The 13,412-nt window shown below is 38.4% G+C and overlaps 1 protein-coding gene across 1 annotated transcript in view; it reads left to right on the top strand.

Moving 5' to 3' along the window:
- Nucleotides 1-7,223: 7,223 nt before the first annotated feature.
- The window catches only part of Shoc1 (shortage in chiasmata 1), a 63,149-nt gene continuing 56,960 nt past the window's right edge, over nucleotides 7,224-13,412 (top strand). The window contains exon 1 of the mRNA XM_028779871.1: nucleotides 7,224-7,270. Coding sequence (XP_028635704.1) covers nucleotides 7,224-7,270 — 47 coding nt within the window. The remainder of the gene's footprint in view (nucleotides 7,271-13,412) is intronic.

Here is a 13,412-nt window from a genome sequence, read left to right as displayed (position 1 = left end):
TTCTTTTTTAGATAAAGTGCTAGTCAAGCTTTTTTTTTCTGTTTTTTTTTTAAAGATTTATTTTATGTATGTGAGTACACTGTAGCTGTCTTCAGACACACCAGAAGAGGGCATCAAATCCCATTACAGATGGTTGTGAGCCACCATGTGGTTGCTGGGAATTGAACTCAGGACCTCTGGAAGAGCAGTCGGTGCTCTTAACCACTGAGCCATCTCTCCAGCCCTTTTTTTCTGTTTATATGTGTCTTTGGTCATCATTTTACATAAGCCAGATTAAATGATCTTTTATACCACTTATTCTTGGATGATGATAATGTCTTACTTAACGTAACACTTTTGGCAAAATAAAACATAATGAAAAACAAAGACATTTTTGCCTGTATGTGGAATAATGAATTCAATGGGAAGTCAAAGTCACAAGAGGAGACTGACAAGAGGAGATAGCGCTTCAGCTATAGAGACAGCAGCACTTCTGTTGCAAAGTAGGCTGTGGTACTGGTAAATGGAAGAAAAAATCACATTGTTAAATGATATAGTACTTTTTTTGTTAGTTAAACATGCATATATTTTAGCCTGTCATAGAAAAAAATGTTTATAAGACAACTAGCTGATATTATTCTCTATTATGTGGTTCTTTAATTTGACATTTTTATAACAAGCATATTGCTTTAAAAATTATATTAACTTATAACAATAATATTCTGAATATTGGTAAATAGTATATGTTAAAATTATTTTACCTTTTCATACAGAACACAGTTAAAGAAAGGCTTTGCAGAGATGCTTTATTGCTTCAGACTCCCTCATGTTTAAATCAAGATAAAAAAATTATTGATGATAAATATAGGAGGCCATGGACAGAAGGTATGCTTGTTTTCATTTCTTGAAAATTATTTCTGAATTCAGTGTAGTAAATTAAGAAACGTAGGCCATACGACTGGGTAAGAAAAGGAGATCTGAGATGTGAGCAAATGTTGTATTATCTAAGGCTTTGTAGAATGTAACAGGGACCTTTCTTATCTGTTTATTTTTATAAAAACAACAGCCTGGATGTCTGTGTGCCCTTGAAACCCCATGTTCAAATTTAACCCCCGTTGTCATTGTATTCAGAAGAGGGGTCATAAGACTGGAGATTAGCTCTCTTGAACAAGAGACCCTGAAAAACCCCTTTTCCTTTCTCTCATGAGGACATAGCAAGATGAAGTAGAAGAGAATCTCCATCAGATACCAAGTCTGTCGGAGTCTTGTTATTGGACTTTCTAATCCATAGTACCATGAAAAATAAATGTTCTTAGTTGAGTCACCTAGTCTGTAGTACTTGGGTATAACAGCTCAAACTGGCTAATAAAGTTGCAAATATGGGAAGCCATTGGGCAGTTTTAAGAAAAAGAATGAGAGAGCCCAAATCATATTTCAGAAAAGACAATTCTGGTTATCTAAATTAAGGGAAGGGTAGAGGTTGGGAGTCAAAATTAGAGACATGGGGACTAGACATGTCTTACTAGACAGCTCAGTGGGTAAGGATGCTTGCTGCCAAACCTGACAGCCTGACTTTGAACCTTGGAACCCATGGGACTGGAGGTGAGAACTGACTCTGACCTCTATACACACATTGTAGCCTTGGAGTATAGTGAGAAGAGAATGGGAAATGAACACAGTGGGTTTGGGCAACACTTAAGAAATGTTCATTTGATGTAAAACATTTTTTTAAAGATTTATTTTTTTAATTGTATATACAGTGTTCTGTCTGCATGCATGCCTGCAGACTAGAAAAGGGCACCAGATTATATTACAGATGGTTCTGAGCCACCATGTGGTTGCCAGGAGTTGAACTCAGGATCTCTGGAAGAACAACTAGTGCTCTTAACCGTTGAGCCATCTCTCTAGCCCTCCCAAACCTTTCTCTCTCTTTAAAGAAAAGTTTATTGAGTATCCTGCAAGGAGCAGTAGCATTTCCAGTACTAAAAGTACTGCCTGTTTGAAGTAAAATGAAGCAGTAGCTCAAAGAAAATGGGGTAAAGATTAAAGATTATTTTTCTTTTCTTTTTTTTTTTCCTTTTTTTTTTTTTTTTTTTGAGACAAGCTCTCTTTATTATGTTTCTCTGGTTGTCCTGGAACTTGCTATGTAGATCAGGTTGACCCTGACCTCAGACATTCACCTCTCTCTACCTTCTGAGTGATTGTATTAAAGGTATACGTAACCATGGACAACTGTTATTTTACTAATGTGCTTTTTTTTTTCAGCATATGATAAAAAGACAACTTGGAGTGTTTGCAGGAAAGGAAAAAAATAACTTAAGAGTAAAGAAGAATAAAATCAAGAATACAGTTAGAAAAAATGGTATTCAATAGGAGCCAGAAGTCTTTTCCCTTTTGTAGACAGGGTGATACGGATCTTAAGACTCACAACAAACAATAGGCTGGTAGATTATAGGACTGACAGAGAGAGCTGCATGAAGAAGAAACAAAAAATCATGGTGAATATACGAATGGAGGGATTAATGGATTGAAGTGATAATCATGTTGAAGGTGTAGAATGGCTCTTTTTTTTAAAAAAAAAAAAGACTTATTTATATTATTTTATGTATATGAGCATTTTGCCAGCATTCACAGATGTATGCATCACATGGATGTGTGGTGCGATAGATCCCCTGGAACTGGAACTACAGACAGTTGAGCTGCCATGTGAATGCTGGGAATTGAACCTGAGTCCTCTAGAGGAGCAGCCAATGCTCTTAACCAGTGAGCCATCTCTGTAGCTCTAGAGAGGAGCTTTTATCAGGCTGTTGCTCTGAAAGTAAAGGAGACAGCTAATCATTTCTTCCTCTTTTGAAAAAACAAAGCCAGAAAAAAAAACCAACAGCTGCTAAAGTTTACTGGGTACTTGCAATATGTCCGTCATCATTGTAATTTGAGTATCTCATCATGTTAAATCTCAACAACACTATTATGAGATAGCTTTTATTCCCAATTCATATTTAAGGAAACAGACATAGAAAGGTTATGAGATTTACTCAAGATCATGAAGCTAATAAGTAGTAGCACAAGGATTACAATCTAGGCTGAGTGATTCCCAGATGTGTTTTCTGAACCACTACCTTGTTTTCCATGAGGCATGGATAAAGATGTAACATAATCAAAGTAACAAACCTAGGCAAAAGTAACACCGAGAGAAACTCTGACAGGATACTACTCATGGTAGAATATGCACTTGCATATTCTGACACAAGTATAATGTCCCTCTTCTTTAGGAATCAAGGATCTAATTTGAAAAGTGATCTATAGATGCATAACATTTTAATATAAAGCTCTAGAAAAGTACCAGAGTTCTACTAGCCATATTAGGGAACTTTGAGGAGAGCACAGCACAATGAACTGGAGTGCTTAATGAAGGCCTTGTGAGGAAGAGCACGAACTGTTGAACAGGATTATCTAGGGTCATGGCAGTGTCTAAGCAAAGAGAAGCTGTGAGACGGAGGGAGTTATTAATACATTCAGATGATATTTTCTTGACTATGATTGAGTTTAGTACAAGTAGATTATAATGACCAGAATCAAATAGCACTTTGAAAAAGTAATTGTATTTGTGAATAAATAAAGATAACTCCATAATAAAAATGATGAATGTTTGGCGTTCTATTAAGTGTAGAAGGATATTTTAGAAGCTAATGTTGACTGTTCTTTTTTGGCCTCAGCTATTCCATATCTGGAAATGACAGATAATTCGGTCTTGGATCAGTGGAGAGCAAGGTTCTGTGTGGAGGATGTTCCTGAGAAGTATGTATCCTGAATCTCAAATTCTCTTTATCTATAGAAGACAAACAGTAAGCTCCTCAGACACTTGAAAGTCCCTTTACTTCCTATACATTTTCTTTAAAGAAATATCTGATTTCAAGCACAAAGAAGAGGTTAATTGGAAGTTATTTATAGCCTCTTTGTATCCTTCCCTAGTTTACCACACTTTAATTATTACTCTCTTCATTGATGTTATAAAAGATACTCAGAAATTAATTGGTGGCATTATACTTTTAGTTAATATGTCAAGCTTCTGAACAAAGTTTATTAATCTATATTAATATTAAACCTCCTTTAGTAAAAATGCAGACTAAAGACAATTTTATAATGTATTCTGTCAATATTTATTATCAGTTCAGTCATCCTTCAGATATTTGCATATTTATATGTATATACAAGCTACAAAACAAGTGAAGGTATAGCTATGCATTCAAGAAACAAAGCTTAAAAACAAAGCATCACAATCACTGAGCAGAGCACACTGGCAGAAGGAGGAACGTGGAGCAATGAGAAAAAGATGAGTATCCTCTTGTGCACTGAGTCCAGAAGCCGCACTGAATCCAGAAGCCACAGTTTTCAGTACTAATCCAGATAATTGCTTCAATTCATGCATATGTGTATCAGATACTGGAGAGGATTTTTTGTTTGTTTTGGTTTTTTTTTTTTTTTTTTTTTGGGTTTTTGGTTTTTGGTTTTTGGTTTTTTTGAGACAGGGTTTCTCTGTGTAGCCCTGGCTGTCCTGGAACTCACTCTGTAGACCAGGCTGGCCTTGAACTCAGAAATCCGCCTGCCTCTGCCTCCCAAGTGCTGGGATTAAAGGCGTGTGCCACCACCGCCCGGCTGGAGAGGTTTTTGTTATTCATATTTTCAAACTTTATAATTTAAATATTTCTTTTTTAAATTTAATTTAATTTTTTACTTATTCACTTTATATCCTCACTGCCTCCTCCCAGTCACCCCTCCCACAGTCCTTCCCCCATCCTCTCTTCCCCTTCTCTTCTGAGTGGGTGGGGTCTCACTGGGTATGCCTTCACCCTGGCACTTCAGGTCTCTGCAAGGCTAGGTGCTTCCTTTCCCACTGAGGCCAGACAAAGCAGCCCAGCTAGAAGAACATATCCCATGTATAGGCAACAGCTTTTGGGATAGCCCCCCATTCCTGCTGTTCGGGACCCACATGAAGACCAAGCTGCACATCTGCTACATATGTGCAGGGAGGATTAGGTCCAGGCTGTGTGTGTTCTTTGGTTGGTGGTTCAGACTCTGAGAGCTCCAAGGGTCCCGGTTAGTTGACTCTGTTGGTTTTCCTGTGGAGTTCCTATTCTCTTCGGGGGCCCAATTTAAATATTTCTTAGTTGCAATGAAAATAAATGACAAAACCCCCACCACATTTACTTATGTGGCCTATATCCAGATTTCATTTATTTTTATTCTAAATCATAGTTTGCTATATGGATATATCATATTTTACTTACCTGTTCATTAGGACGGACATTAAGGCTGTTCATCCTTAATTTCCTTTTTCTGCAATTGTGAGTGATTCTGCTATTAACATTCATATTCAAGTTTTTGTGTAAACAGTTATCTAGAATTGGAATTACTGGGTCATACAGTAAGTTGTGTTTAACTTTTTAAGGGACTGCCAGGTGTGATCCAGTCAACTGTACTATTTTTTTTTAAAGATTTATTTATTATATATGAATACACTGTAGCTGTCTTCAGACACACCAGAAGAGGGCATCAGATCTCATTACAGATGGTTGTGAGCCACCATGTGGTTGCTGGGATTTGAACTCAGGACCTCTGGAAGTGCAATCAATGCTCTTAACCACTGAGCCATCTCTCCAGCCCCAACTGTACTATTTATATTCCTACATGTATCATAAAGCTTATGGCTTATTCACATCCTTACTAATGCTTTATCATTGGTCCTTTTTATTATAGCTGTACTATTGAGTTAAGAGGACAACAGGAAAAGAACTATAGGGTTAGATCAGCAGGAAGTCATTGCTTCCCCAGCTGTAAAACACACAACCCTTGGTGGATATGTATTATCGATTCCAAACTGATCCAACAGAGATGGAACCAGGAGGAGTAATTATCAAACCTGTTCCTCTCCCACCTTTGATTTCTTGCCATGGCTTCCTGATGGCTGACCCCAGCTAGATATCAGAGGGCAAAAGCCTGCTTCTAAGTGTTTTCTGTATATTCCAGATACAAATCCTGGATCAGACATGTGGTTTGTAAATGCTTTTGTCCTGTGGTTTGTCTTCTCACTTTCCTGATGGTGTTCTTTGAAGCACATCTTAAAACTCTGATAGTTCAACTTGTGTAGCTTCAGCTCTCACAAGTTTGTTTAATTTTATATATATATATATATATATATATATATATAATTTTCCAAACTCCAAGGTCATAAGAATTTGCTCCTATATTTTCTTTTAATTTATTTCTTCTAATAAGAAAATAAAGAAATTCAAAGAAAGGAGGCTATCAACTCTCAAGTAGGGAAGAGGTGCTAGAGGGAAGAAGTGTTATCATTCTGTTTCAATTGAAAACATTTTTAAAGGACATAAATTAGATCATGAAATACCTCTAACTATAACCCACAAATGGTGCCCCAGCAAACAATACAAGCCTAAGTGCTTACCATGTCTTACAAAGTCCATAATGATTCAGTCTCTGCCTGTCCACATTCCTCTGTTCCAGTTACTCTGATCTTACTCTTACCTGGAATCTACCAAGTTTGTTTTCCCCTTTAAATCTTATGGCTCAATTCCCATCAGTATTCAGGTAGCTACCAAAATATCTCTTCAGTGGGCCTTTCACTAGCTGTATTCTCTAAACATACCAACATTATGACTGTTACTTGATGTCTGTATGCAACCTTGTTATATTAAATACATTGCAGTTTTTTCATTGACATTATTTAGTTGTTCTTCCCTTTAACAAATGGACTTTGTGGGAACAAGACTTTGTTTCCTAGTATAGTGTTAGTCCCAAGAATAGATATTGTAGATATTCAACCAACTGTCTAAAGGAATTAATGATTGTAGTGGGTAAAATGACCCAAAAAGAACAATAGCCAAGGGAAGCAAAACCCATGTAGATGGGACATCTCACAAACACCAGTATTCACAGGTCAGGCAAAAGAAGAGGCTCCAGTGGAAAGAGAACAAGTAACACTGGGGGAGGAGAAATGAGAAGAACCAGGAAACGTTGATCTTCATTTCATTTGTGTCAAGGGAACAAGAGTTGACTCGGTATTTTACCAAGTATTAATTGTGTCATGGCTTTAAAAAAAATTAAAGAACTAAAATCAGAAGTCTATGAAGGTCCACATATAACCAATACTCTCATTGAGTAATACAGATAAACCCTTAAGCTATTTCATCTTATATCATGTGTTTTCTTCAACGAGTAACACAGATATGGGAGTGTTAAGCTCTTTCTTCTTGTATCTTGTATTTCTCCAAGAGTAAGGGAGAAACTTTAGAGTATTTTTTCTATGATATTCTCCTTTTATTGAAAATGGATTTTTCTCCTTACATAATATGTCCTGATTTTGGTTTCCCTTCCCCCTACTCCTCCCAATTCCTCTTGCCCTCCTGTCCCACCTGGATCTACCTGCTTCTCTCTCTCATTAGAAAACAAGCAGGCATCTAAGGAATGATAATAAAATATAACAAATCAAAACAAAAATGAAACACATTGGAATTGGACAAAACAAACAAGCAGAAGGATATAAACCCAAGAAAAGGCACAAGAAACAGTCTCACTTGTTCACATACTTAGAAATCCCATAAAAATGCTAAACAGGAAGCCATAAGATATATGCAAAGGGTATATGCAAAAACCTGTAGGGTAAAAAGAGAGATGAATATTATATATATAAGTAATCAGATAAAATACGAAAGGAAAGGAAAGGAAAGTGCTGACATGTCATTGTGAGACAAGGAACCTCCAAAGATTCCATTATTAACTTTATTTTGTGTTGGCCATCTATCACTGGGCAGGCAGCCTACCCTTAAGAGTAGTTTGTCTCCCCAGTGACACTCCCTTGGAAAAAACTAAATTTTCATTTGCAATTGGAGATTGCTTCTGGATTAAGGTTGGAGGCATGTGTTCACCTCTTTTAGCTCCAGGACCCATCTGTTTCAGACCCATGCGGGCTCTGCATGCTGCCTCTGCCTCTGCCTTCATGTGTGCATGGATCGAGTTGATTTAGAGGGCTTTGTTTTCTTGGTGTCCCCCACACTCTCTGGCTCTTATACTCTTTCTACCTTCCATAGGGTTCCTTGAGCCCTGAGGGGAGGGATTTGATGCAGGCATCCTGTTAAGTAAGTCTCTCAGTCTCTGCATAATGTCTGGCTGTGGGTCTCTGTATTGTTCCCATCTGCTGCAGAAGAAAGCTTCTCTGATGATGACTGAGCAAAGCACTGATCTATGAATATAGCAGAATGCCAAATCGGAGTCACTTTATTGCTGTGTTTTTGTTTTTAGAATAATAGTATTTGGCCGGGCGGTGGTGGCGCACGCCTTTAATCCCAGCACTTGGGAGGCAGAGACAGGCGGATTTCTGAGTTCGAGAGTTCGAGGCTAGCCTGGTCTACAGAGTGAGTTCCAGGACAGCCAGGGCTACACAGAGAAACCCTGTCTCGAAAAAACCAAACCAAAAAAAAAAAAAAAAAGAAGAAGAATAGTATTTGGGTTTATCTTAGGTCTCTAGGCTGTCTAGGCTCAGGTTCTTGATCACCCAAGCAGTATCAGGTTTGTGTTCTATCATGTGGAGTAGGACATAAGTCAAATCAGATATTGGGTGGTTACTCCATCAAACTTTGTGCCGCTATTGTGCTAGTATATGTTGCAGGCAGGACAGCATTGTAGAGTTTGTTCGTGGCTAGGTTGGTGTTTACATTTCTCCTTTGGTAGTGTGCGGAACATCTTGTACCAAAGACTTTGAGGCTATATGTAGGCACCAGTCCAACTTCTCCATGTTCAATGGATTGTGTAAGTGTTGTCTTCAGAAATGGGGCCTTGCTGTCAGTTTGTAGAGAGCAACCTATAGTCATGGAAATAGCCTGTGTTGTTTGGGGGTTCCCATAGGATCCCTTTGGCCAGCAACTCAATTATATGTAACCTAATACTGGGACTGGAAGCTTCATTTGGTACCAAGAGATGGCCAGTTGGGTCTGTTTCCCCCATTATTTGACAATTCCATTTAGGTCACCTTAATATATATACATATAAGAATATATATACATTTAGGAAGCTTCTACTATGTTGTTTCCATATTAGCCCTCAAATAGCCCTTAATTTTAACTGTCATTCCTCATATTCCCTCCCTCTTCCCTTCTTCCCCTCCCCATCCCAGTTGATCCTCCCTTTCCAGTTCCAGCCCCATCCATACATAATATCTATTTCCCGTCCCTAGAAAATCTATCTGTACCTCTCCTAATCCGTTTATAACCACTCTCTGTGGTTCTGTAGATTGTAGCTTAGTTATCATTGACTTAGCTAGTATTCACCTGTAAGTGCATACATATACCATATTGTATTACTAGGTTTGAGTTACCTCACTTAGGATGCCCCCTCCCCCATCTAGTTCTATCCACTTCCCTGTGAATTTTACTTTTTTAAACAACTGAGTAATACTCCATTGTGTAAAGGTATCACACTCTTTTTTTTTTTTTTTTGGTTTTTCGAGACAAGGTTTCTCTGTATAGCCCAGGCTGTCCTGGAACTCACTCTGTAGACCAGGCTGGCCTCAAACTCAGAAATCTGCCTGCCTCTGCCTCCTAGGTGCTGGGATTAAAGGCGTGCGCCACCACTGCCCGGCGGTACCACACTCTTATTTATCCATTCTTTTGTTGAGGGACATCTAGCTTGTTTCCAGTTTCTGGCTATTATTAATAGAGCAGCTCTGAACATGGTTGAGCAAGTGTCTCTGTGGTAGGATGAAGGATCCTTTTGGTATATGCCCAAGCATGGTATAGTTGGATCTTGAGGTAGATCAATTGCCTGAGGAACTGCCACACTGATTTCCATAGTGGCTGTACAAGTTTGCATTCCTACCAGTAATGGAGGAGTGTTCCCTTACACCACATCCTCACCAACATGAGCTGTCACTTGTTTTATTGACCTTCCTTAACCATTCTGACTGGTATAAAGTGAAATGTCCAAGTAGTTTTGATTTACATTTAATGTGTGTTCTTATGATTCTCTGGATCTCCTCAGTGTCTATTGTTATGCCTCCCTTTTCATTTCTAATTTTGTTAATTTGGATAGTCTCTATTCTCCTTTTATTAATTTGGATACAGGTTTGTTAATGAATTTCTCAAAGAACCAATTTTTTGTTTCATTGATTCTTTGTATTGTTTTTTGTTTGTTTGTTTGTGGTTTATTGGTTTAGGCCCTGAGTTTGATTATTTCTCATTGTCTACTCCTTTTGGGTGTGATTTCTTTTTGTCCTAGTTCTTCTATGTATGCTGTTAAGTTACTGGTATGAGATCTCTTTACTCACACACACACACACACACACACACACACATACATACACACACACACATATACATGTGTGTGTATGCGTTTAGCTCTTTCCTCTTAAAACTGCCTTGATTGTGACTTATATATTTTGTTATATTGTAAGGACCCAAGAAGAGGACCCCCAACTCAAGTCCCGATCAGCGCACACCCAAGGAGACATGAGAGACTGACTTGATGCAATGGCAAAAGGCAGTTTACTAACAAGGGCCCTTGGATCGAAACTCATCCCACGCAGGGGAGAGAATTTCGATGAAGACCCCAGGAAGTTTAGAACTTTTATAGGGGGAGGCACAAGGGGGAAGGGAAAAGCGGGAAATTCTGGCGCGGTTACATATGATTGGATATTTCAAACATCAGCACTTTGCGTAAGCAATCATTTTGACAGGCTGGATGACCCACTATTTTTGACCATGAAGCCTCAGACCTTCTAGGATAAACACCAGGTGGCCCATTACTCACTTGGCCATGTTTAGACTGGTCAAGATATGTTTTTGGTTGTTTCTATATTTCTGGTCACCTTGTCCCTAGAGGTGCTTGATATTTTTATTATGGCTTTTCTCAGCAAGCTCAGCAAGCCGTCCTGCGGTTTTTACCAAGTTGTTTTAATTTTTACTCTTACAATGTTGAGTATTCATTTTCATTCAACCCTAGAAAGCCTTTAATTTCTCAATTTCTGTCTTGACCTACTTTTCTTTTCTTTCTTTTTTTGTTTTTGTTTTTTGTTGTTTGTTTTGTTTTTCAAGTCAAGGTTTCTCTGTGTAACCCTTGCTGTTCAGGAACACACTCTGTAGACCAGGCTGCCCTCAAATTTACAGAGCTCTGCTTATCTCTCTGCCTCCCAAATGCTGAGATTAAAGGCATGTACTACCCACCACACCCGGGTTTTGACCCGTTTTTCTTTTCTTTTCTTTTTTTTTGTTTTTTCAAGACAGGATTTCTCTATGTAGCCCTGGCTGTCCTGGAGCTCACTCTGTAGACCAGGCTAGCCTCGAACTCAGAAATCCACCTGCCTCTGCCTCCCAAGTGCTGGGATTAAAGGCGTGTGCCACCACTGCCCAGCTTGACCAGTTTTTCATTCAGTAGTGAGTCTGAAAACTTTTTGTCTCTGTCCAGCTTGATATTCAGTATGCGTGTTCAATTTTGGAGAAAGTTTCACAAGGTGTTGAGAAGAAAGATATACTCTTTTGTGTTTGGGTAAAATGTTCTGTAAATACCTTAGGTTTATTTGGTTTATACCATTTATTAGTGCTAGCATTTCTTTCTCTGTTTAGTTTTTGTCTGGATGACCTTTCTACTGATGGTGAGAATGGAGTATTGAAGTCGCTCACTACTAGTGTGTGAGGGGTCAATATGTGATTTAAACTTTAGTAGCATTTCTTTTATGAACCTGGATGCCCTTGTGTTTCTGACATAGATATTAAGAATTGCAATGTCCTATTGTCGAAAATTGTAATCCCAGTCCATGGTTTCTCCTCTGCCTTTGACTATTTAGTTCCCTGAAAAAAAAAGACACATGCACACAACCTTTATATTTACAGTAAGCCTTAAACAACCTAAGAGCTGGGCAGATATCTACCCTATGTGCTATTAGAATCTTTCCTATCGATAACTCTGAGTTATTGTTATTACTTACTATGTTTCATCTGGGCTGCTCTTAACTCCAATTGGCCAGCCCTCAGAGCCACATTTTCATGACTCACCTAACCCATAGTGGCTTCTCTTTCCTTCTCACCTTCTTCTCCCTCCTATGTGGTTCTCCTCCAGTCCCCAAGCCCAGGACCCCTAAACCCTGCCTATGTCTCATCTGCCCAACTATTGGCTGTTGGCATCTTTTTTCACCAATCAAAAATAACTTGGGAGCAAGGTCACACAGTGTCACTTGGGTCTACCCACAGACTCTCTCATCTCTTGGACAACCTGGTCTCCTCTTAGGGATCCATTTAGAATACAAGCAGCATCAGGCCAACCAACTAAAATATCCTATTGGTGGATTTTTCTTTTGATGAGCATGTTGTGTCCTTCTCCATCTCTGCTGATTATTTTTGAAGTCTGTTTTGTCAGATACTAAGATGGCTGCACCAGCTTGCTTCATAGGTCCATTTCCTTGAAATATCTTTTCTACCCTTTTACCCTTAGGTGATGATTATTCTTGTTGTACAGGTGTGTTTCTTGGTGCAACAGAAGGATATATCCTGGTTTTTTTTTTTCATCCATACAGTTGGTCTGTCTTTTTATTGGGAAACAGACCATTTGTGTTGAGATATGTCAATAAGCAGTACTTGTTGATTCCTGTTACTTTGCTCGTGTGTGTGTGTGTGTGTGTGTGTGTGTGTGTGTGTGTGTTTTCCCACTTTTGATTTGCTGGTCTGGGATTACTTATTCCTTGTGTTTTCTTAGGTGTAGTTAAACCTCTTTAGGTTTGCTTTATAGCACCCTCTATGGGGCTGAATTTGTTGCTTTAATTTGGTTTTATCAAGGAATGTCTTATTATCACCATCTATTGTGATTGAGATTTTTGCTGGGAATAGGGTAGTCTAGTAGGCTGGCATCTGTGGTCTCTGAGAGTCTGTAGCACATCTGTCCAGGTCCTTCTGGATTCTAGAGTCTCTATTGAGAAGTCAAGTATTATTCTAATAGATCTGCCTTTATAAATTACTTGGTCTTTTTCCCTTGCAGCTTTTAATGTTATTTTTCTTTTCTGTATGTTTAGTGCCTTGATTATTATGTGCCAAGGGAACTTTCTTTTCTGGTCTGGTCTATTTGGTGGCCTTTATACTTCTGCTTTGATAGACATTCTCCTTCTGTAGGTTAGGAAATTTTACTAAAAATATTTTCAGTGCCTTTGACCTGGGTTTCTTTTCCTTCTATTCCTATTATTCTTAGATTTGTTTTTTTCATAGTGCCACCAGATTTCCTGGATGTCTTGTAACAGAATTTTTTCTTTCTTTTTTTAGATTGAACATTTTCTTTAGTATCTGTTTCTTTTAGTGTGTCTTCTGTACCTGAGATTTTCTCTTCCATATCTTGTATTCTGTTGATGAGACTTACCTCTTGAGGTTCCTGTTTGAGGTCCA

This window comes from Grammomys surdaster, unplaced genomic scaffold (assembly GCF_004785775.1).
Source record: "Grammomys surdaster isolate TR1022 unplaced genomic scaffold, NIH_TR_1.0 363, whole genome shotgun sequence".
In the NCBI taxonomy this organism is placed as follows: Eukaryota; Metazoa; Chordata; class Mammalia; order Rodentia; family Muridae; genus Grammomys; species Grammomys surdaster.
The sequence above is the reverse complement of the archived record's forward strand: the minus strand, read 5'-3'. Positions and strand labels throughout refer to the sequence as shown.